Source organism: Salmo trutta, chromosome 32, assembly GCF_901001165.1.
Source record: "Salmo trutta chromosome 32, fSalTru1.1, whole genome shotgun sequence".
NCBI classification, from domain to species: domain Eukaryota; kingdom Metazoa; phylum Chordata; class Actinopteri; order Salmoniformes; family Salmonidae; genus Salmo; species Salmo trutta.
In genome coordinates this window covers 16372511-16398569 of record NC_042988.1, presented here as the reverse complement: position 1 = coordinate 16398569, position 26059 = coordinate 16372511, and the positions used below count along the sequence as shown (strand labels likewise).

Here is a 26059-nt window from a genome sequence, read left to right as displayed (position 1 = left end):
TATGCAGATCAAATTTAGCATCCGCCTCCCTTACCTCTTTAATGAATACCCCATAGACCTCTACATTATGGACATGGTATGTGTATGAAAACACTGGGAGTTTGCCTCACTTACACTTTTTTATTCTGCTTTGCCACTAACATCATAATCAACACTGATAACAATATTTTAGTTGTGTGTATTATTAATAATAATAATAACAACAGGGGAGGGGAAGGGGGGGGGGGGGGTAGTTAAAAAATGTACCCCAAAAGGTTTTTTGAGGATCTTATTAGGGGTTCCCCACAGTTTCAATTTGAAGAAACCCTAAGGATACTCCAGCAGCCAGTCCCTTTAAGAGTATGTACATGCACTTGATATTTCTAGACATTTTCTCATCTCACTCAAAATGCATCTTATTTCTTGGGGACCAGCTCGCTCTCTTATAAATAATACAACGGTTGGCTCTATGCCAGACAAACATTAGCAATAAAATAAAACAAACAATGAATAAATGATACAACCACTTGAACTTTGAAATGCGTGTTACATTTATTAGTCTTAAAAACAGAAGACATTTGCATGTTAGGTATATACACAATGCTTTGAACCAGAAAGGCACCTGGACATGCGAGTGAGTTTTTATGTTAGGAATATTCCTGCGTGGCTCAAAACTGGAGTGTCGTTTAAACTCCAGACAAAATGGACACATTCACCTCACGAAGATACACATCTGCTCTCAACTTCTCAATCTTTATTCATCAGGTTAAAAAGCTAATAAGACAATAGTGGTGTAGTGATAGCTAAAATATATTATTTTATAACATAAATATGATAGTCTTAACGTTGCACATATTCTGTCTGCAACAATTTATTGGTATCGCTCTCACCTCTGGATAGACAGTCCACCGTGTTTGCAGGGAAAAGTACAAATGGGATTGAACTCATGATATAAACCAAAGCATGCCTTAAACTTTAACTCTTTTAAATGTAGCAACTTACACATACTTAATAAATTATATTCTCAATACAAACAATTCATTATTTACCATTCAGAATCAAGAGCTATAAAAGAGCTCTCGTATAGGCCATTTATGTTGATGGCTTGAAACTGAGCTGAAGTGAAGATACGGCTGTGATTGTCTGAAACATTTCTTTATTGCCATCAGTATGTGTGTGTCTCTCTAAGGGGGCTTTACTGTCAGTCTTTGGCCTTGTGGATGGCTAATCTATTTATACATCAGAGCACAAGGAAATAAAGTCACGCAAACTGGTGAGTATATCTGATCTGAATAGTGGCTGTGTCAACAGGGCTTTCCTACTGAAATGCAGTGCCCATAGACCTGTGTTGAGACACTTCCATTATCTGAGCAAATGTTCTTTGTCCAAAATGCCATGTGCAAATACGAAGAAGAGCAAGAACGTGATCAGTTTACATTCTGGCTGCATGGGAGTGCTAGAGAGAGCAGGTTATGCTTACTAATGTGTTAGGGAAACTTCCTCTTAATCCTGCCTCCTGTTCAGTAGGGCACACCGTAGTACTGTGTTCTCATTGGACAAGTTCAGGTAATACCTCTGTTTCACTTGGTTTCAAAACGTTTTATCCTTACTGAACACAACCCTGATGTCAAACGCACCAGTACAGCCCTGACAACAGCACTTCTATTCCTCCTCTCACTGTGAAAAAGGAGAAGCCTTCCCACAGTGAGGTGAGGGCATATGGACATGTTGGTTGGTGCCTCATTCTAATCTATATCATCAGTCCTGCTATGATATCCACTACTAAACCACAACCACAAACGCACTGTGATAATATCAAGGAGAACTACGATGAAAATGTGTGGCTTGTGGTAAGTATAGTGACCTGGTACAGACATGCAAGCCAGGAGGAGCCAAAAGCACAATTGACTGCATCTTCTCTGGCCAGCAGGGGAAAGAAATCATAGGTGCGCATCTGTGAGGAAATCAAAGCGACTCGATTGGCCCTAGTAGTCTCCTTACGGACACCCAGATGGTCCCGCCCACAGTGCTTTTTTTCCCTCTTTCTGATTGGTCCCAAGAGAGAGCTGCCACAGTATTTTGGAATCATCATCAGTGATGATTGGCCGTTCCCTCAGGCCTCGTGTGGGTGGGATGGGTGTCGGGTCACTTGCTGAGGCTGATGCTGACGTAGGATGTTGGGATGTAACCCTCGTTCCCGTTGGCCCTGCGGACCCTGGTCCAGCCGTCACCTTTATCCTCCTCCACTACAGACAACACCTCCCCCTCCTGCATGGTGATGGTCCCCTCACTGGCACCTAGCAGGGACATGACAGCATGTTACACTATAGCCATGTACAAGTAAGTGTTAAATACCATAATAGTGTTGAGTACATTGGTGTCATTGTGACCCATCCACACCTACCTGGGAAGTTGTACATGGCTGTACATTGGCCGATGGGAGCGACAAGCTCCTCTTCCTCCTCCTCAAAGTCGTCGTCAAACTCGGCGTAGATGGCCTGAGAGGGATCTGGGGTGCCTTCTTCAGAGTGGGTTCCGTCGGGGCTGGAGGGAGAAACACACATGTGCTTAATAATAAATATAGATATACGACTACAGTACATTTACTGACAGCCATGAGTGAATCTCAGCGTCTGGTTTCTGACCTGTATGGTTCGTGAGTGCTGCCGTTGTTGTTGAAGGAGTGAGAGCTGTAGCTCAACGCATCCTCTCGTAACGTATCTCTCCTGAGCATTGAATCCCCTCGCCTTCCTGCCTCTGTCAGCCATGACTACGAAACAAAGCACGGAGGAAATATACCAGTGTTTCCTATAGATTGTGAATTATACCAGTGTTTCCTATAGATTGTGAATTATACCAGTGTTTCCTATAGATTGTGAATTATACCAGTGTTTCCTATAGATTGTGAATTATACCAGTGTTTCCTATAGATTGTGAATTATACCAGTGTTTCCTATAGATTGTGAATTATACCAGTGTTTCCTATAGATTGTGAATTATACCAGTGTTTCCTATAGATTGTGAATTATACCAGTGTTTCCTATAGATTGTGAATTATACCAGTGTTTCCTATAGATTGTGAATTATACCAGTGTTTCCTATAGATTGTGAATTATACCAGTGTTTCCTATAGATTGTGAATTATACCAGTGTTTCCTATAGATTGTGAATTATACCAGTGTTTCCTATAGATTGTGAATTATACCAGTGTTTCCTATAGATTGTGAATTATACCAGTGTTTCCTATAGATTGTGCTCGTGACAAATTGTGAGTGAGACCAAGTCAAAGAATGGAACGGGTTGTATATTAAAATCAGGAAAACGAGGTCTGTGTTTACAAATAACTATGTGAAGAGGTAACAAAGAATACAGTTGAAGTCGGAAGTTTACATACACCTTAGGCAAATATATTTAAACTCAGTTTAACAATTCCTGACATTTAATCCTAGTAAAAATTCCCTGTTTTAAGTCAGTTAGGATCACTACTTTATTTTAAGAATGTGAAATGTCAGAATAATAGTAGAGAATGATTCATTTCAGCTTTAATTTCTTTCATCACATTCCCAGTGGGTCACAAGTTTACATACACTCAATTAGTATTTGGTAGCATTGCCTTTAAATTGTTTAACTTGGGTCAAATATTTCAGGTAGCCTTCCACAAGCTTCCCACAATAAGTTGGGTCAATTTTGGCCCATTCCTGACAGAGCTGGTGCAACTGAGTCAGGTTTGTAGGCCTCCTTGCTCACACATGCTTTTTCAGTTCTGCCCACAAATATTTTATGGATTAAGGTCAGGGCTTTGTGATGGTCACTCCAATACCTTGACTTTGTTGTCCTTAAGCCATTTTGCCACAACTTTGGAAGTATGCTTGGGCTCATTGTCCATTTGGAAGACCCATTTGCGACCAAGCTTTAACTTCCTGACTGATGTCTTGAGATGTTGCTTCAATAAATCCACAATTTTCCTGCCTCATGATGCCATCTATTTTGTGAAGTGCACCAGTCCCTCCTGCAGCAAAGCACCCCCACAACATGATGCTGCCACCCCCGTGCTTCAGTTGGGATGGTGTTCTTCGGCTTGCAAGCCTCCCTCCAAACATAACGATGGTCATTATGACCAAACAGTTATATTTTTGTTTCATCAGACCAGAGGACATTTCTCCAAAAAGCACAATCTTTGTCCCCATGTGCAGTTTCAAACCGTAGTCTGGCTTTTTTATGACGGTTTTGGAGCAGTGGCTTCTTCCTTGCTGAGCGGCCTTTCAGGTTATTTCGATATTGGACTCGTTTTACTGTGGATATAGATACTTTGTACCCGTTTCCTCCAGCATCTTCACAAGGTCCTTTGCTGTTGTTCTGGGATTGATTTGCACCTTTCGCACCAAAGTACGTTCAACTCCAGTAGACGGAACACGTCTCCTTCCTGAGCGGTATGACGGCTGCGTGGTACCATGGTGTTTATACTTGCGTAATATTGTTTATACAGATGAACGTGGTACCTTCAGACGTTTGCTCCCAAGGATGAACTAGACTTGTGGAGGTCTACAAAAACAATCTTGGCTGATTTCCTTTGATTTTCCCATGATGTCAAGCAAAGAGGCACTGAGTTTGAAGGTAGGCCTTGAAATACATCCACAGGTACACCTCTAATTGACTCAAATTATGTCAATTAGCCTATCAGAAGCTTCTAAAGCCATGACATAATTTTCTGGAATTTTCTAAGCTGTTTAAAGGCACAGTCAACTTAGTGTATGTAAACTTCTGACCCACTGGAATTGTGATACAGTGAATTATAAGTGAAATAATCTGTCTGTAAACAACTGTTGGTAAAATTACTTGTGTCATGCACAAAGTAGATGTCCTAACCGACTTGCCAAAACTATAGTTTGTTAACAAGAAATTTGTGGAGTGGTTGAAAAACGAGTTTTAATGACTCCTAAGTGTATGTAAACTTCCGACTTCAACTGTATGTATTCTAGCTTGCATATGGGAACATGGCATGCAGTACATGACTGTGGCCAGTAGAGGGGAGTCCATTACCTCATACTTGTTGAACTCTCCTCTCAGTCTCTCCACGTTCTGGGCTGTCTGGTTGATCTGGGGAGACAGGCTGGCAGGGTCTCCCATCTGGGGGTTCTTCTCATACACATCCTTCATCTTCTCCAGGGCCGCACTGGAGAGACACACACAGAGACAGAGCAACAGAGAGGGAAAGAGAGAGATGAGAGGTGGATTGATTCTCAGTGGAAATGCATCCCCTGTGGAGTGCAGTAATTGGTCAACAACACACACACTGTTGGGAGCAGTTGTCAGTAGTCACAGAGATGGTTGTCAAAGCAGTCAGTCAAACTCTCCCACACACCTCTGGTCCACTTCTTTCTGCAACTCCTTGCCAATGTCATCTAGTTTCTGTTGTAACCTCTTCCTGCGCTGCTCGGGGGGGAGATGGCCAAAGTCCTCCGTCACCGTGGGCTGAGAAAACGCACAGGGAGGAACAGTCACTTTAACACACACACACACACACACACACACACACATGTTCTCCATCACCAAGGCACGTGGTAGGAGAGGAACACACCCCACCACCTCTAGAGGAAGCGCTGGTCTGTGGTTATGGTTCAGCTCAAGGGAAACAGTTGATGACAAGAAAACATATTTAACCTCTAGTAAGGGCATTGTTTTTGCTTTAGAGTGAACAAACAGATATGCTTTGTTTTTACAGTGAGCTGAACCCAAGACCACCACCATTTTCACCCATACAATCATTCCCAGTACCATCCCATTGGCAGCACACCCACCCAAATAAGAACCTGTTTTTAGGAACTCTTCCATTGGGTTTTGTAGTGAACGTTTAAAGGAAGGAGGTTATCATAGTGACAGACCAGTAAAACAATGGAGGTAAACTGAATCCAATATATCGGTCAAATTAGATAATGTTGCCCCATTGCTGAAGTGACTTAAGTTATTAAGTGTTGTTACCCCCCTAATCCACCAGGTGGCCACCTCTTCAACTCTTAACTCCAAACGGACAGGCCATGTTTTCAGCCCTCTGCTTTGCATCCAATGTCGAATTTGAATCTGGCTGTGTTCCAGTTCATGTGCTAGCAGCTGAACTACAGCGTGAACATTCCAGCATTGATTTGAGAAGGTAAACAAGCAGACTTTAGTGTGACGTTTGAGACCAAGATGCTTGTCCAATTGTACTGATGGAGAGGTGGTCATGTGTGAGATTCCCCGTCGATGTGAGAAGCTGAGACACCCTTTAACACCCCACACAGACACCACTCTAGTATTACCATTACTATGATCCTCTCTGGAGTGAACCTCTGAGGGAGAGAGAAATAGACAGACAACGTGTGTGTGTGTGTGTGTGTGTGTGTGTGAGAGAGAGAGAACTGGGTGGTTCGAACCCTGAATGTTCATTGGCTGAAAGCCGTGGTATATCAGACCGTATACCATGGGTATGAAAAAAACCCATTTATTTTTACTGCTCTAATTACATTGGTAACCAGTTTATAATAGAAATAAGGCACCTTGGGTGTTTGTGGTATATGGCCAATATACCACAGCTAAGGGCTGTATCCAGGCACTCCACGTTGTGTCGCGCATAAGAACAGCCCTTAGCCGTGGTATATTAGCCATATAGCACACCCTCTCGGGCCATATTGCTTAAATGGCCAAAAGTTGAGAATGACACAAATATTAATTTTCACAACGTCTGCTGCTTCAGTTTGTATGATGGCAATTTGCATATACTCCAGAATGTTTTGAAGAGTGATCAGATGAATCGCTATTAATTGCAAAGTCCCTCTTTGCCATGCAAATGAACTGAATCCCCCAAAAACATTTCAACTGCATTTCAGCCCTGCCACAAAAGGACCAGCTGACATCATGTCAGTGATTCTCTCGTTAACACAGGTTTGAGTGTTGACGAGGACAAGGCTGGAGATCACTCTGTCATGCTGATTGAGTTCGAATAACAGACTGGAAGCTTCAAAAGGAGGATGGTGCTTGGAATCATTGTTCTTCTTCTGTCAACCATGGTTACCTGCAAGGAAACACGTGCCATCATCATTGCTTTACACAAAAAGGGCTTCACAGGCAAGGATATTGCTGCCAGTAAGATTGCACCTAAATCAACCATTTATCAGATCATCAATAACTTCAAGGAGAGTGGTTCAATTGTTGTGAAAAGGCTTCAGAACGCCCAAGAAAGTCCAGCAAGCGCCAAGACCATCTCCTAAAGTTGATTCAGCTGAAGGATCAGGGCACCACCAGTACAGAGCTTGCTCAGGAATGGCAGCAGGCAGGTGTGAGTGCATCTGCACGCACAGTGAGGCGAACACTTTTGGAGGATGACCTGGTGTCAAGAAGGTCATTTTCTCTGATGAATCCAATTTCCGATTGTTTGGGGCATCCAGAAAAAAGCTTGTCTGGAGAAGACAAGGTGAGCGCTACCATCAGTCCTGTGTCATGCCAACAGTAAAGCATCCTGAGACCATTCATGTGTGGGGTTGCTTCTCAGCCAAGGGAGTGTGCTCACTCACAATTTTGCCTAAGAACACAGCCATGACTAAAGAATGGTACCAGCACATCCTCTGAGAGCAACCTTTCCCAACCATCCAGGAACAGTTTGGTGACGAACAATGCCTTTTCCAGCATGATGGAGCACCTTGCCATAAGGCACAAGTGTTAACTAAGTGGCTCGGGGAACAAAACATTGATATTTTGGATCCATGGCCAGGAAACTCCCCAGACCTTAATCCAAATCAAATGTTATTTGTCACATACACATGGTTAGCAGATGTTAATGCGAGTGTAGCGAAATGCGTGTGCTTCTAGTTCCGACCACACAGTCGGAACTAAACCCATTGAGAACTTGTGGTCAATCCTCAAGAGGCGGGTGGACAAACAAAAACCCACAAATTCTGACAAACTCCAAGCATTGATTAGGCAAGAATGGGCTGCCATCAGTCAGGATGTGGCCCAGAAGTTAATTGACAGCATGCCAGGGCAGATTGCAGAGGTCTTGAAAAAGAAGGGTCAACACGGGAAATATTGACTCTGTATCAACTTCATGTAATTGTCAATAAAAGCCTTTGACACTTATGAAATGCTTGTAATTATACTTCAGTATTCCATAGTAACATCTGACAAAAACATCTAAAAACACTAAAGCAGCAAACTTTGTGGAAATTAATGTGTCATTCTCAAAACTTTTGGCCACGACTGTATAAACAAAGTGCAGTCGGAAAGTATTCAGACCCCTCAACTTTTTCCCATTTTGTTATGTTACAGCCTTAATCTAAAATGTATTACCGTAATTTCCGGACTATTGAGCGCACCTGAATATAAGCCGCATCCACTGAATTAAAAATATATATTTTTTTTTAACATAAATAAACTGCACATGTCTATAAGCCGCAGGTGCCTACCGGTACATTGAAACAAATGAACTTTACACAGGCTTTAACGAAACACGGCTTGTAACAAAAATAAATAGGCTTTAACGAAACACGGCTTGTAACAAAACAAATTAGCAGTAAGCTTTAGTTGTCTTTTTGCACTGAGTCAATTCCTCACGCTGCTGTTTCCAACGTCTTATCATCGACTCATTAAGACCAAGCTCCCGTGCAGCAGCTCTATTTCCTTTTCCAACAGCCAGATCGCCTTCAACTTGAAAGCTGCATCATATGCATTTCTCCATGTCTTTGCCATGATGAGGGTGACAAAATGACTACCGTAATCAGAATGATGGGAAGTTTGAGCGCTCGATTTAATCTAAACAGTAAACAAAAAAGTTGTTTGACCTTAACCCGTTCGGCAATTTCATTGGTCTAATGAAAGCTTCATGCCGCCAAAAAACTGAGCACGTCACAGAATGTGTTTTTTTTAGAAAATACATTTGAAAGCGGGAAAAATCCATATATCAGCCGCGTCATTGTTTAAGCCGCGAGGTTTCAAAGCGTGGGCAAAAAGTTGCGGCTTATAGTCCGGAAATTACGGTAAATAAAACATTTTCCTCATCAATCTACACATAATACATCATAATGACAAAGCAAAAACAGATTTAGACATTTGCAAAAATGTTTACATAAGTATTCAGACCCTTTGCTATGAGACTTGAAATTAAGATAAGTTGATTGGAGTCCACCTGTGGTAAATTAAATTGATTGGACATGATTTGGAAAGGCACACACACACACACACACACACACACACACACACACACACACACACCTGTCTATATAAGGTCCCACAGTTGACAGTGTATGCCAGAGAAAAAAAACAAGCCATGAGGTCGATGGATTTGTTCGTAGAGCTCCAAGACAGGATTGTGTCGAGGCACAGATCTGGGGAAGGGTACCAAAACATTTCTGCAGCATTGAAGGTCCCCAAGAGCAAAGTGGCCTCCGTCATTCTTAAATGGAAGAAGTTTAGAACCCCCAACACTCTTCCTAGAGCTGGCCGCCCGGACAAACTAAGCAATCGAGGGAGAAGGGCCTTGGACAGTGACCAAGAACCAGACTGTCACTGACAGAGCTCGGGAGTTCCTCTGTGGATATGGGAGAATCTTCTTGAAGGAGAACCATCTCTGCAGCACTCCACCAATCAGGGCTTTATGGTAGAGTGGCCAGACGGAAGCCACTCCTCAGTAAAAGGCACATGACAGCCCACTTGGAGTTTGCCAAAAGGCACCTAAAGGAATCTCAGACCATGATAAACCAGATTCTCTGGTTTGATGAAAACAAGATTTAACCTCTTTGGCCTGAATGCCAAGTGTTACGTCTGGAGGATATCTGGCGCCATCCCTACGGTGAAGCATGGTGGTGGCAGAATCATGCTGTGGGGATGTTTTTCAGTGGCAGGGACTGGGAGACTAGTCACGATTGAGGGAAAGATGAATGGAGCAAAATACAGAGCGCCTTGATGAAAACCGTCTCCAGAGCGCTCAGGACCTCAGACTGGGGCAAAGGTTCACCTTCCAACAGGACAAAGACCTTAATCACACAGCCAAGACAACGCAGGAGTGGCTTCAGGACAAGTCTCTGAATGTCCTTGAGTGGCCTAGCCAGAGCCCAGACTTGAACATCTCTGGAGACCTGAAAATAGATGTGCAGTGTCGCTCTCCATCCAACCTGACAGAGCTTGAGAGAATCTTCAGAGAAGAATGAGAGAAATTCCCTAAATACAGGTGTGCCAAGCTTGTAGCGTCATACCCAAGAAGACTTGAGGCTGTAATCGCTGCCAAAGGTGCTTCAACAAAGTACTGAGCAAGGGCTCTGAATACTTATGTAAATGTAACATTTTCAAACATTTGGGTGTAGATTGATGAGGAAAAAACAAAACAACGTAATTCATTTTACAATAAGGCTGTAACATAACAATATGTGGAAAAAGTAAAGGGGTCTGAATACTTTCTGAATGCACTGTATATTCAGAGTATAAAAAACATGAAGGAAACCTGCTCTAAGGTTAAATAAGGATTTTTAAGCCTTGAGACATGGATTGTGTATGTGTGCCATTCAGAGGGTGAATGGGCAAGACAAAAGATTGAACCGCCTTTGAGCAGGGTATGGTAGTAGGTGCCAGGCACACCGGTTTGTGTCAAGAACTGCAACACTGCTGGGTTTCTCACAGTCAACAGTTTCCTGTGTGTATCAAGAATGGGTGGTGGACCAAAGGACATCCAGCCAACTTGACACAACTGTGGGAAACACTGGAGTCAACATGGACCAGCATCCCTGTGCACCGCTTTCAACACCTTGTAGAGTCTATGCCCTGACGAACTGAGGCTGTTCTGAGGGAAAAGGGGGAGGGGTGGGGGTGCAACTCAATATTAGGAAGGTGTTCTTAATGTTTGATATATTCAGTGTATGACACCTTCAAAGATTCTGTCTTTCCACTCTGAAAAGTCAACACCTGAAACATTTTGCTCAATAATTTAGTCCGTTTTGTTTGGACATATTCAGTCATTTCCTGGAACAATAAGAAAGAACAGGTTGATCCACCAAACAGGTTAGCGGAGGCCTTTGTGAGGAGACGTTGTGGCCCCTGACCCTGATGACTCACCGTTCGCCCGAGGGTCCTGAAGGAGGATATTCTGGGTTTGACTGTCTTATTGATCTCCTTCAAACAGTACGACAATGGGTCCCGGCCGAACTTGGGGGAGGGGGGTCCGTTAGCGGGCGAGGGGGCGGGGGGCGTGGACAAGGTGGTGAGTGAGGAAGGGGAGGGAGAGAGCTGGGGCGGGGTGAAGCACAGACACCCAGGGAGAGGGTGGCATGGAGGGAGAGAGGGAGGGGAGGACAAAAACAGATGACAAGGGAAAGAGAGAGAGACACCATCAACACCTTAAGCACACCACACAGAGAAGACAACACTGCAGCAGTTACCCCTGCAGAAGCCCACAGTCACCGGGTCATTCACATAGCGCCACAACAACCGCACCACAGTCCCAACACCAACAAAACACAAGCCACGATGAAGGGTAGAGTAGAGTGAGCCTACGTGAGGAACAAGGTTGACAGATTGGAGCGGACCAACGGGACATTCCATTGGTTAACCTCAATCTGGACACAGACACATAGTTCAGTCTACCTATGTACAAAGGACACCCTACAGCTCTGGGCCTGGTATACATGCTTGTAATACAGGTAATAAGAAACATGACAGGTCTCTAAGCTGGTGGGAACTACTGAACCTGTAACCTCACTTGGTCATGATGGTGTAACCACATGACCAAGTGAGGAGCAGTGAGGGAGAATATAGTCAACTCTATAGGCCCGTTTCTCAGACACAGATTAGCCTAGACCTACAGTAGTCCTGGACTAAAAAGCACTTTAACTAGGAGCTGTTTGAATCAGTGTTGTGCAGTGGGGAGGGGGTAGACTTTTTACAAATGACATCCAAAGCTCTTTCTCACAGGCCAATATGAAAGTTCACTCTGATCATTACTGATCCACCTCTTTGGGGAGAGCAGGAGCGATGACACAGAGCGGTGCACCACACAGACAGGACGGGAAGTAGGTAGAGAGTATTAGAGGAACAGGATTGGACAGCAGTGTAGCCAATCAGACATGTAGCAGGAGGAAAGTGCTGGAAGAGACTGGACAGACAGAGAGAGAGAGAGAGAGAGACAGAGACAGAGACAGAGACAGAGAGAGAGAGAGAGAGAGAGAGAGAGAGAGAGAGAGAGAGAGAGAGAGAGAGAGAGAGAGAGAGAGAGATATGCAGCAGTGGGTAGAGGCTGGCCATGATGTAGGTTAGCTAGGTGTTAGTTTGCTGTCCTCTCAACATTCCTGTCTAGTTTATTTTTAGTCATTTCAGAGTGGCTCAGGAGGCCTGTTTAAGGGACATCCGATATATTTTAGATCTAGACGGCCTCTAGTGGTCCAACGTCACCCATGATCTCCAATGACGGTGTAGAGAGAACACAGAAAAAATGAGTTGACTTGGAACTAGTCATCCCTCCCTGTCCCAGTATCATCCCTGATGGCTGGCATTTCCTAAGGTGGTTTGACTGCTAATGTTATAGTCTGGGCCAGTATAATACAGTATAATAGCAGTGTGTTCGTAGCGGAAAATTCAATGTGTTTGTGCCTGTCTGTGCTGATGAAAGCACAAGCTCTGCAGAACGCTGCCCGTCAGTAGAGTTGACCTATTGGAAACCAAAGTCAGTCACACGCTGCAGAAAGTCAGAGGAGGCTTATTCACAGACAGGCCAGGGACACAGCCATGCACATACCAGTTCTAGAAAGGTGTGTGTGTGTGTGTGTGTGTGTGTGTGTGTGTGTGTTAGAGAGAGGGGCCATGCAGTATGTACATGCAGAGCTCTGGGAACAGGAAGGATTGTGTATGAGACCACAGCTTCAGGACCATAGTGGCAGAGGTGGTCCCCAGAGGCGGTCCCCAGAGGGACGTTCCCAGACGCTGTCTCCCTGATTCAGCCCCTCTGCCTCAACACACACACTGCTCATGGTTTATCTACCTGCACTTTGGAGCACTGATCATTTCAAACACTAAGAAATCCACTCGGAGGGATGTAACCTGATTTGGGCATGAATTGTAGATTATTATCCTAATGTCTATTACTAATTCAGAAAGTTACTCAGCTAGTCAGAACTGAGTCATGGGAGTGGGATGTACCAGGGATGTAAACTAGTCATTTTGTCTGTGAGGAGGAGTGGTGGTACTCGCAGCTTACCTTACTCTTCTTGCTGAACAGCCAGAACGGTTTGCTCCTGTTCTTGCCCAGCAGCTCCAGGGGGCCTTTGGGGGTACCGAGGGTGCCCAGGCTGCTGTCTGAGGAGGCACGGTTGATGCCCTGACTGTAGTCCTCAAAGTCCAGGTCCCCAGGACGCTCAAAGCCTGACTTGTACTGCTCTATAAGAGCTATGGAGTCCTGCAGGGACAGTAGGTTACATTATGACAGTGAAACACAGACCAGCAATACCAAAACGTTTCAAAGCATTTGTGTTTCATACCCATTTCCCTCACATTCTTTTGAACTTCATTGGACCACATGTATCTACGTACGTTACGTCTGGGTTTGTTTTGTATACATGCAGTACAGTACGGCCCACTCACATTCCTCTCGTTGACATTAGTGCCCGCTTTAGTGACGCCCTCCAGACACTTCCCGATAATGGGCATCACGTGCCTCTCCGTGTCTGAGAACAAGACGTAGCCCTGCGCCAGCTTCCTCACCCGCCTCTCATCCATGTCCTGGAGTTTCTATCGGGAGAGGAGGCACATACAGGACGTCACTCAATCAGATCTGCCACGTCTTGGTGCCTGATTAAAGAATAACAGAACAACCAGCAGGCAGTCACTGAGTCCGAGGTGCTAGAGAAGCTCCTGAAACCTGACCCCAAAAAACCATCTGAGTCGGTCGATTTAGACCCTTCTTTAAGGTTGCTGCCCTTATCGTCGCCAAGCCTCCCTCTCCTTTCTGGGGAGGTTCCCATTGCTTGGAAGGCAGTCACGTTGCGTCCTTATTTAAAAAGGGGGAGATCAAGCTGATCCTAACTGTTATAGGCATATTTCTATTTTGCCCTGTTTATCAAAAGAGTTGGAAAAACTTGTCAATAATCAACTGACTGGCTTTCTTGATGTCTATAGTATTCTCTCTGGTATGAAGAATACCTTTAAATAAAGGTAAAAAAATATATAAAGTCAGCTGTGTTTTTAGTGTCTATTGAACCAAATGTTAGCATTTAAAATAGTTCCAGCAGAAGGAAGGAAAGCTAGGCTAAGGTCAGGATGGATGGATGTGTGAGAGGCTCTGCCTTACGTTGAAGATGAGAGGCATGTCGCTGAAGTAGAACTGGCTCTGCTCCTTGTTGTATTTCTGCAGCTGGGCTGCGTAGTCGTTCTTACACTCCTCCGCTATGTGTGTCCTCATGTTGGCCTGCTGTTTGGCCTGGACACAGGTAACAAAACAAACACACAGGTCACACACAGGTCGGTCTGGTGGCTCACATTCCACTGTTTAAAGGGGAAACAGGACAAGTAGGACAGCTGGATTGTGTTCAGTAGGGCACACCATAGGAAAACGTTTTGCAACGGAAAATGAAAACCTGTGTTCTTTTTATTCTGTGTTGGTGTCCTACTACCTTCTCGACGTCGGCCTTTGTGGCGTTGATGTCCTGGTCAGTTTTCTCGGCATATTGAGCAGCTTTGTCCGCTTCTCGCCACTCCCTCTCAAAACGTTTCTTACTCTAAAAACACAGAGAGCGACAGAAACACATCCATGTTGATCTTAGCTAACCCAATACTGTGCTCTGTGGGCATTCTTTGAATGGAATAGAAAAGACTACTATTGTGTACAAGCGAGACCTCTGCTTCACCCAAGGCTAGTGAACACTTGCCCAATGGCCACGAGCACCTGACTTTACTGAATGGGCTGGAACATCAGTGGTTTAAGTCAGTGGTGCTGACCCATACAGTGACGAGCAATGGGCTGGAGTGCTGCTAGTTTCTGGTCTCGTTCTAGTTCCCTACCCCTGCTTTAAAAAGGAGCTCCTCATCACTTTTTCCTGTATATTACAAATACTGGTCACCTGAGTCACCACACACACAACTAGTGAACAAACGTCCCTTTCACTGATGTAACAATGACCCCACTTACAGCAGACAATATGAGAGAGCATTCAGAAACATTTGACAGCTTCACCACTATAGACAATGGAGGACAGTGACTGGACAAAACATTGCCCTTTGACTGAACAGAAAGAATAAACAGACAAGTTGTTCACTGACAAACAAAGTATAGGCCTACTGTATAGAGAGGATGTATACGTTAGTATTCTACCAACAACGTAGATTTTCCCTTTGGAAGAGGGGAGTAATTGGCAGACGGCCTGACATGTAAACAAACTTACACTGTCGAGCTGCTTATAGGTGCTCTCCAAACTCTGCTGGGCTTTCTTGGCCTCCGACAGATGCTGCAAACAGACACACAGAGAGGACACATGAGACACCAAGAACACTAGGATGATGACATGACGGTCCCTACTTAGACCGGGCCATTGGCATTGGGTACAGAATAAACAACAGCCACCAAAAACCACAGAACAAAACAGCTGGTAAACAAATAGCAGTCTGTCTGTCTGTGGGTCATGTCTACTGGGAGACTTTATAGTGTTTGTGTGTGTTCTATATTCCATTGGGATTGGGCCAAGGCATTCCTCTCCTTTCAGAGGATGACAACACGACAGTGACCACCCCCCCTACGAGACAACCCAGGCTACCTTCGTGCCATAACAGAGGAACCTACAAGTCTCTGCTGGTCCTTCCTGTCTCCTTCATACTCTCCCTCCTTTTCCCTAGATCCCACCCATCTTCACTCGCCCTCACTATAATAATCTGAGTTTTGAACTCCTCCATCCTTCCCTCTCAGTGTGGATCTCTCTCTCTCACCGTCTTACGCTCCATCTTGAGCTCCTGCAGGTACTTGGTGAGTTCAATGCAGATGTTCATCATCATGTTCTCAGCAATCAGCTCCCTCTGTCCTGCGTAGTCGTTCATCTCATTCAGGATGTCCAGGAAGGACTGGTGGTTGGAGAACCTATGGGAGAGGAGGGGGAGTGAAGAGGGAGGGAGGGAGGGAGGGAGGGAGGGAGGGAGGGAGGGAGGGAAAGGATACAGAAGAGATGAGATCTGTAATGGATTTGGGCATTGACAGGAAGTTACATACACTGTTGCTTAAATAGCTGTGTTAGCCAGGTAATGATAGGTCCATTACTTCCTTATTCCCGTTTCCCTCTCAGGGGGTATAGTAGCAGTCATTTGCATTGCTCTGCAGGTGCTGGCATAGCCTCTCCAAATACAGTACTATAGACAGGAAAGCAGTTTGAAAACACGTCATTGAAATTACGTCATGTATTGTTGGTGTATTATTTTAGTCAAGCTTTGTTTTCCTTCTCTATGTCTGATTAGGAACTGAAAGTCATGTTGAAGATCACAGCTGGCCTGGGCAGATACAAACACAGCACATTTTATGCACACACATATTCATTCACACACACATATTCATTCACACACACATATTCATTCACACACACACATTCATTCACACACACATATTCATTCACACACAGCCCAATAGCTCACCTGCATTCCTGTTCCTCTTTACAGCCTCGTTTAGGATTGTATTTCTTTGTTAGATTTCTGTCAATATTAGGAGAGGGGGAAGATATGGTAAGTAGTCTGGAAGATAGAATATGTCAAAAGTACAGATGCAAACTTAATTATCCTAAATGATAGGAAAACACAATGCATCCAATTAGGGTGTCTATTCAAATCTCAATAAGCAAGTTCAAACCTAAATTGGTTACAGTCAGCGTTTAATAGAAATTATTCAATTTAAAATCAATCCACACCTCTAAGAAACAATACACACAAATATTTGCTTCTTGTAGGCAAGACTGCCCCGGTCCACTGGCACAGTTGATCTTTCCTTTTTGACGTTTTTATCTCAATATCAAATCATTTCTAGCTAACAATTAATAACCTTACTATAATTGTTTTTAATAAAAAAAATTGTCAAAAAGAAACAAGCAAGAATTCTGCTAAGACTGAGTGGTCTGTCAGGGAGTGGTCAGAGAGGAGCCTAATGGGAAGGATGTGTAACCTGAAAGCTAGCTGTTATTGGTCTTCTATTAACATCTAGGTCTAAAAAAAACCCACCCAGCCAAACAAGCTGAAATTTCAGGCAGCTCTTACACTAAAAGGGCATTATCATAATTGTCACAATTTCACTGTATTATTCCAACCTCAGTGTGGATATATATATATATATATATATATATATATATATATATATATATATATAATTTTTTTTAAAACACAGGAAATCATGCTTTTGACTGCACTGCCCCTTTAAGGGAAAGCCAAAATACAGTGAAGAAGAACATCTGTTAAAACAGATCCACTTCTCCTATTCTTCTTTCTTTCATTAGAGCTCTCTCTGACCACATCCTGTCTGTCATGTGCCAGTCTGCTCCCACTTCCTCTCCACCAGAGCACTGCAGCAGATACTGACAGATGCACTCGAGAGTGAGAGTGAAGAATAGAGAAAAAGGGAGGCAGTAATGCAGGCTCAAGCTTGAGAATGAGGGCAGTGTTTCTGGGACTGTCTGGGCTGGGGCAATGCCAACAGGGGGAGACAAGTTCAATTCTGCCCCAAACTAGTCATAAGACACCACATACATTTCATAAAACAGCTTTTGAGCACAAACATCAACTGCTGTGGGCACACACGCAGGAACGAGCCCTGAGGAACCATGAAGAATGAGGCCTACCTCAGCTGTTTGGCATAGTTCTGCTCTATCTCCGTCCTCTCCTTCACAAACTTGACATACTTCTCTACCAGTTCCAGCCCGGATTGCGTGTGCTTGTCGATGATGTCATATTGGTCCTGGGGAGAAGGAACATACACACACACACACACACACACATATATAAATAATGAGTGAGAGTGAGTGAGTGAGTGAGTGAGTGAGTGAGTGAGTGAGTGAGTGAGTGAGTGAGTGAGAGAGAGAGAGAGAAAATGCACACGAGATGGATGATCACCATTAGATAAGAATGACGGCACGTTCCATTGGATGAGTGACGTCATCGAAAAGAATGATGGATATTAATCAGTTTGAGGCAACATTTAGTTTACAGACTGTTGATACTGAATGTCAAGTCACCATATCTACCCAAATGTTATGCCTTCCAAGAATTCTCTACGTATGCACAACCCTTGACCCCCACCCTTGAGATGCTAGATCATGCTGCATTCTGCTGCTAAAGTGAAGGGGATAGGGAGAAAGAGGGAAAAGGGCCAGAGAGAGAGCGAGAGGACACAGGGAGGAGGACAACCTTTTACCGACAGGAAATAGGAAGCGCCCCACTCTTGCACTTCCTGTGGTACGTAGACTCAGTAAAAACATCCCAAATATGAATTGCATATAACACTAAACAACCAACTGATTGCCGCATTACTGTAAAATTGGAGGCGTCAAGTGGAAGGGAGCGAAGGTAAGGAACTTGTTTGTCGACCCTTTAAAAGACCAAAAATTGGCAAAAAAATAAATAAAAAAAAATCAGCATAATTTGAAAAACATACCGGTTTCATTTGAGGACCAAAATGTTGACAGCGGCGCCATACAGATTGTAAAATAGAAGAGATTTGATGTACCGATTCTATGGCACATGGTTTATGAACTGATACAAAAAAAAAAAAAAAACACTTGATTCAAAAAAAAAATTCAATAAAAAATGTTGGATAAAATCATTGCCACCTAACAGAATGTTATGTATATAGGGCATACAACCATCTCAGCTCTGCAGATGTTTCTGCGAAGAGACAGAATCATTAGATCATTTATTCTGGTATTGCCCCTATGTAGCTTGTTTCTGGTCACAGGTTCAGGAATGGCTGAAAAATCACAACATTTACCTCAAATTAACCCTACAAATAGCACTGTTGGGAGATTTGGAAAGTCATAGTCAATCAATCAACAATATAATAGTTTCAATAAAAATATTCATCTTTAACTTACAATCTGTAGATACTATGTGATTAGGAAGGTTCAGAATCTATGCGAAACATCACAACACAGTTGAAATCAAGTTGAGGGAGCGTGCAATTGGCATGCTGACTGCAGAAATGTCCACCAGAGCTGTTGCCAGAGAATTGAATGTTAATTTCTCTACCATAAGCTGCCTTCAACATCGTTTTAGAGAATTTGGCAGTACGTCCAACCAGCCTCACAACCGCAGACGACATGTAACCACGCCAGCCCAGGACCTTCTTCACCTGCAGGATCGTCGGATGTGTGTTGGGGAGGGGGTGCTGAGGAGTATTTCTGTCTGTAATAAAGCCCTTTAGTTTGGAAATACTCATTCTGATTGGCTGAGCCTGGCTCCCCAGTGGGTGATCAAATGGCCACTGGACTATTAACACTGACACCCCCCCCTCCATGTTTGTACATTGCAAAGATAATAAACAGCGAGTAGCAGCATAGCCACTTCACCCCTACCTATAGCCACAAATGACCTCGACTAACCTGTACCCCCACACATCGACTCGGTACCCCTTGTATATGGCTTCGTTATTGTTATTTTATTGTGTTACTTATGTTTTACTTTAGTGTATTTGGTAAATATTTTCTTAACACTTCTTGAACTGCACTTTTTAGGTAAGGTCTACACTTGTTGTATTCGGCACATGTGGCAAATGAAGTTTGATTGGATGCCCTCCCAGACCCACCCATGGCTGCACTCCTGCCCAGTCATGTGAAATCCATAGATTAGAGCCTAATGAATTTATTTAAATTGATTGACTTCCTTATATGAACAGTAACTCCGTCAAATCTTTGAAATCGTTAGAATGGTGAGTTAATATTTTTGTTTAGGTGTAATATTCTTGCTGTTTAACTACTGTGAAGAAAAGAAAGAGAAGTGCCATGTATGTAAATTGTGTATATAACGTACAAAAAAATAAAAAGCTGTAAAACGTTTATTTTTGTCCTCGGAAGAGGGTGATGGATGGGCGAAACAAAAAAAAAAACACTCAAACGTAACGCATTGTTATTTGATTTCCTACACTTCATAAGCAAACATATCGTCAACTCACACCAGAAAAACAAAATAGGCTTGCTACCACACATATCAATAACAGAAATTCCCACACTTTGATATGCAGTGAGGAGTCTTCTAGTCTCTCTTCTCTTCAGTTCCTTTTTTGGCTGAGTGCTTTATGGCCACTTCAAGCACAGACAAGCCTGTTAGAGAGTGATGATGATATCAAGGAACAGCCAATCCTCCCTCCCAACACCTCCAAGCTCTCTGTAGTTACAGTATGGAGGAGGGCCGTCTATGGGAAGAGATTCCTATCATGTTGGGCCATGTTCTTGACCCATCCTATCCCTTCAAAGGGCACACGAAAAGAGAGTGAACAATAACACCTAAGGCCTTTTAATTTGAGAAGAACACGTAACACATGAGCATGTGGGCTTGTATGAGACATTGCGAGTGACTTGCTGTATATGTGCATGTGTATAACAGGGAGGACTTCTTTTTTAGAAGTCTGATCAAATGTTTTGGGGCAGGAAAATGAGGGCCACAGCACACAGTGTGCTCTTTTTGTGTTCACCCTAAACACCACCAAGAGATGAGGAGAGAACATACCAAATGGTTGGTTTTCATTCCAGTTTAACAGAGTCCTCCTGTCTTAGCGGTAAAGTTGTAAATAAGAGTGAGGAATAGGGAAAGGGGGGGGGGGTCTTCCACCGCACGAACAACCTTGTATGCCCCTCTCCATGAGACAATTTTGTTTAGAAATTGGTTACAATTTAAAGTTTCAGTAAGCTTTTCACTAGCATACTGTTGGCTTCATGATAGCATTTAGGACACACAGACACGGCAAAGAACAGTAATCTTCCAAAGACTGTAGGCCTAGCCATCCATGTTGGCCCTGCTTCAACCCAGCAGCCTGTGTCTACCTCCACCCCCCCAACTCCACACAGATTCATTTGTGAATGCGTCATCCTGCTCAGTGGTGGAAAAAGTACCCAATTTTCATACTTGAGTAATAGAAAATGACTCAAGTAAAAGTGAAAGTCACCCAGTAACATACTACTTGAGTAAAAGTCTAAAAGTACTTGGTTTATCAACAAGTATCAAAGTAAAAAATAAATTGCAAATTCCTTATATAAAGTAAACCAGATGGCACCATTTTCTGTGTTTATTTACTTACAGATAGCCAGAGGCATGCTCCAACACCCAGACATAATTTACAAATGAAGCATGTGTTTAGTGAGTCCTCCAGATCAGAGGCTGTTCTCTAATAAATGTGTGAATTAGTATTTTTGGGTGTCTGGAAAAACATATGGAGTAAAAAGTACATATTTCTTTAGGAATGGAGTGAAGTAAAAGTAGTCAAATATCTAAATAGTAAAGCAGATACCTCCAAAACTACTTAAGTAGTACTTCCAAGTATTTTTACACCATTGATCCTGCTCCACGACCATGGAGAATGTTTCCTCCCTTAGTCACTGTCTTTCATGAACTTTATAAAGGGCCCGTCTGCCACGCTACATTTTTTACAGTCCTGGATTGTGGAACACACACAGAGCCTGTCCTCACTGTCACACTAGCAGCCAGGGCTAATGCCTATACACTGATCTTGCACACTGAACACTAGGTGCCTAAAATAACTGCTGGATTAACGGCAAGGAAAGCAGGGGACAGATGCCACAGAGCAGGCAGCACAGTTGGCCACGAACGTTACTGGCCAAACACAATCACAACCAATTAGGCAGTCTGGACATTGTGGCGAGAGAAGGAATGAATGTTGAATGAATGTTTGCCAATAGTCTCCCTCACACATAAATACAAACATATGAAAACCTGGTTAGATCTGTGTGCAAATTGAAGTCATTCTCTCACAATCAATTTCACTAGTAGTGTGGTCTAAACCTGATAGAAGGTACAGTAAACTACCAGCTAATAAAATCTGTTTGATTTTTGCATGTTTTCAGAGAAAAGTAGAGGTTTGAAGAAATGTCTCTTTGGTTAAAAAGTGAAACAGATGTGGCAAATACATCCATATAAATAAATACAAGAGCATGGATAGATGAGATGTTTTGAGTTCATTAAATGAGGTCAAACCTAATTAGGTTGCTGGTGCTCCATGCAGCACAGCACAGAGGATGGAAAGGGGACAGGAGGAAGAGAGAGAGGCCCAGGGGGAACATGGGTAATGAGGTCAGAACCTACCATCCAAACTAACCCTCCTCTCCGTAACGCTCCATTTACATACTCACTATGTGGGTGGGTGGGTGTGTAGGAGGTCAGATCACTGGGTGGGTGTTGGAGTAGCCATAGCCTAGCTCTCAGATAAACAGTGTAGCAACATTGAGGGGCAGGTGTGTTCTCGGTCTGATTTTCTAGTGAAAAGACTGCTTGTTTCTCTGTTGTCTTGTCCATTGTGTCGCCTCCCAGCTACCACTGTAACTCACTCTTGTGCACATTGGCTGGGGAATCCATGACAACCGGTGGCAGTCAAGAGAGGTTGAAATCAACTCATTATACTCATTAAAACCATGTGAGATCGATGAGTGAGAGCAAAGATCCATCCAGCTATCTATGTTAAAAAGTAAGGTATTGTTTGTTGTCACAAGGTACCAATCCTGCTCCTGGAAAGCAAGTGTACACTACAGTGTTTTCCCAGGCTATTTTAACTCCTCAATGCACGGTATTGGTGGTCAATAATTAGCCTAGTTGGCAAAACCCTCTCTCCAGGATTAGAGTTGGGTTGGTGACCTCTGAAATGCTCAGTACAGTGCATTGTTGAAATGTTGAAAACATTGAAGGATCTGGAATAAATGTGCCATCATGTAACTGATATCATTCAATATGTCAACTTCAAGTAAATGGTGGGTGACAATATAAGTTGCAAAAGAAAATGTATTGGAGCAAAGTTACTACAGGAGCAAGCAAGTGATAAGCTTGCTCAAGCAGCCATGCCCATGCCCTGAGACTGTGCTCCATCCATGCGCGCAGTGGGCAGCAAGAGGCACAAAGTGTCCTATTTCTGGGAATCAAGTAACGCCCAACTGTGTGACAACTTGTTGCAGGCATGGCCCTCCCAAAAGTGTGATCCTTCCTAGGGACAAAACTAGTCCTTGGGGCAAGGAATGTCAATGAAATTCACGCGAGTTTAAAACATCAAAGTCCTAGGGCCCTAGAACTTTTGATTGTCTGGCAGTTTGTGCACAACAGTCTGGGTCATAAGCTTTTTCTTGAGAAATTAAACATTGACTTGAACTTGGCTAGCTAGCTAATACCATAATGAGCTGAGAGACAAGAGACCAGCACAAGCTGCTTTGTTCTTCAGGGTCTCCAATTACAGCACTTGATTGAGTTACAAATCGTACTACAACTTATTTACCTGCTACAATGGCTGCGTTTACACAGACCGCCCAATTCTGATCTTTTGCCCATTTATGGAAGGGGGGGCTTATATGCAGATTCAGGAACGCTCACATGCAGGAACGCCACAAAATTGCGTGCTGCAATCACACACTATTAAAATTATGGGCAAAAAAAACAAACTGATCTGATTGGGCAAAGGACAAATTAGTGAACAAAAAACAGAATTGATTGTTTGTGTAAACAGCGTCATATTTGTATCTGTTCAGAGTGACATGCTGGTCCAACTCAAGGTGTCATAAAAAAAGAATATGGACCCATCCAATTGGCGACAGATTTTTCATGCGAATATTCTAAATCCAGAGTTTCCTTTAGGAAAGTCTGGCGCCGGACAACATAACAGGGAACATTTTTTATTTACCAGACATTTGAGAAATTTAAATGGACATCCTTATGCATTCAGGTCCAACCTGACGCAGCATCAATAAATGAGGGATGCTGGCCAAAATAGCCACATTTACAAGTCCTTAAAAATCACCCTTAAGCAAATTACAAAAACACTATTCCTTGTGTTTGATGTGTAGCATATGCAAAACTTAATAGACTACTTTCCAAAAACAATTGTCCACCTCATGGTTCACCTGTCAGAGATGAGCACTAAATACATCAGGGCATTGCATGCAAAGGCTTCGGTGTCCCAGTATGATTTTCATATTTTAACAGCTTATTTCCCTAAATTGTTGTGCACCAAATTTGTTAACATCCCTGTAAGTGAGCTTTTCTCATTTGCCAAGATAATCCATCCACCTGACAGGTGTGACATATCAAGAAGCTGATTAAACAGCATGATCATTACACAGGTGCACCTTGTGCTGGGGACACTATAAAGGCCCACACAATTACTACAGTGGCGTATCCAGCAACTTCGCACAACCATTGAAGAGGAGTGGGACAACATTCCACAGGCCACAATCAACAGCCTGACAACTCTATGCGACGGAGATATGTCACGCTGCATGAGGCACGCTGCCTAGTTAAATAAAGCTTAAATAAAAAATGATATCACCACCAGATACTGTCTGGTTTTCTGATCCACACCCCTAACTTTGTTTTTAAGATATCTGTGACCAACAGATGCATATCTGTATTCCCAGTCATGTGAAATCCATAGATTTGGGCCTAATGAATTTATTTCAATTGACTGATTTCCTTATATAAACTGTAACATGTTTGAACTTGTTGCACGTTACATTTATATATTTTTGTTCAGTATGTATGCATGGGTATGTGTACATTGTATACAAAGTATTCAGACCCCTTGACTTTTTCCACATTTTGTTGCGTTACAGCCTTATTCTAAAATTGATTACATTGATAAGGAAAACAAACAATCTACACACAATACCTCAATCACAAACAAAACAAGTTTTTTGAAAATGTTGCTAATGTCTAAAAAAAAATATATCACATTTACATAAAAGTATTCAAACCATTGACTCAGTACCTTGTTGAAGCACCTTTGGCAGCGATTACAGCCTTGAGTCTTCTTGGGTATGATGCTGCAAGCTTGGCACACCTGTATTTGCAGAATTTCTCCCATTCTTCTCTGCAGATCCTCTCAGGCTCAGTCAGGTTGGATGGGGAGCATCGCTGCACAGATATTTCTCAGGTCTCTCCAGAGACATTCGATCGGGTTCAAGTCTAGGCTCTGGCTGGGTCACTCAAGGACATTGAGACTTGTCCTGAAGCCACTCTTGTGTTGACTTGGCTGTGTGCTTAAGGTCGTTGTCCTGTTGAAAGCTGAACCGTCACCTCAGTCTGGAGATCCTGAGCGCTCTGGAGCAGGTTTTCATCAAGGATCTCTCTGTACTTGGCTCCAGTCATCTTTCCCTCGATCCTGACTAGTCTCCCAGTCCCTGCCACTGAAAAACATTCCCACAGCATGATGCTGCCAAACACGCTTCACAGTAGGGATAGTACCAGGTTTCCTCCAGACGTGATGCTGTATTCAGGCCAAATAGTTAAATCTTGGTTATCATCAGACACAGAATCTTGTTTCCTCATGGTGTGAGAGCCCTTTAGGTGCCTTTTGGCAAACTCCAAGCAGTAGTGGCTCCTTCTGGCCACTTTACCAAAAAGGCCTGATTGGTGGAGTGCTGCAGAGATGGTTTTCCTCTGTACCTTTCAGAAGAACCTCTGGAGATCTGTTAGAGTGACCATAGGCTTCTTGGGTCACCTCCCTGACCATGGCCATTCTCCCCCGATTGCTCAGTTTGGCAGGGCGACACCAGCTCAAGGAAGAGTATTGGTGGTTCCAAAATTCTTCCATTTAAGAATGATGGAGGCCACTGTGTTCTTGGGGATCTTCAATGCTGCAGAAATTGGTGGTACCCTTCCCCAGATCTGTGCCTTGACACAATCCTGTCTCGGAGCTCTACGGAGAATTCCTTCGACCTCATGGCTTGGTTTTTGCTCTGACGTGCACTGTCAACTGTTGGAACTTATATCATGTCCAATCAATTGAATTTACCACAGGTGGACTCCAATCAGCTTGTAGAAACATTTCAAGGATGATCAATGGAAACAGGATGCCCCTGAGCTCAATTTCGAGTCTCATATCAAAGGGTCTGAATACTTATGTAAATAAGGT

At 43.3% G+C, this 26059-nt stretch overlaps 1 protein-coding gene across 1 annotated transcript; it reads right to left on the bottom strand.

Annotated features, from left to right (window-relative positions):
* Window positions 1-506: 506 nt before the first annotated feature.
* Window positions 507-18607, bottom strand: LOC115170676 (cdc42-interacting protein 4 homolog). Its single transcript, XM_029726921.1, has 16 exons — window positions 18599-18607; window positions 17787-17902; window positions 16597-16653; window positions 15904-16051; window positions 15366-15428; window positions 14598-14702; window positions 14276-14404; window positions 13570-13716; window positions 13187-13384; window positions 11053-11223; window positions 6276-6305; window positions 5342-5451; window positions 5020-5152; window positions 2625-2749; window positions 2384-2523; window positions 507-2276 (listed from the first exon to the last, which is right to left on the bottom strand). Exons 1-16 carry the CDS (start codon window positions 18605-18607, stop codon window positions 2125-2127), a joined length of 1833 nt encoding a protein of 610 aa, XP_029582781.1. The 3' UTR covers window positions 507-2124.
* Between the last annotated feature and the right edge of the window lie 7452 nt (window positions 18608-26059).

What these genes read in the sequence shown, in the direction of transcription:
- LOC115170676 (XM_029726921.1), bottom strand. An exon ending in AAAGAGGAACAGGAATGCAG is followed by an intron (nt 16,052 to 16,596) that starts GTGAGCTATTGG and finishes CCTCTCCCATAG; the next exon opens with GTTCTCCAACCACCAGTCCT. An exon ending in TGTTCAGCAAGAAGAGTAAG is followed by an intron (nt 11,224 to 13,186) that starts GTAAGCTGCGAG and finishes ACCCCGCCCCAG; the next exon opens with CTCTCTCCCTCCCCTTCCTC.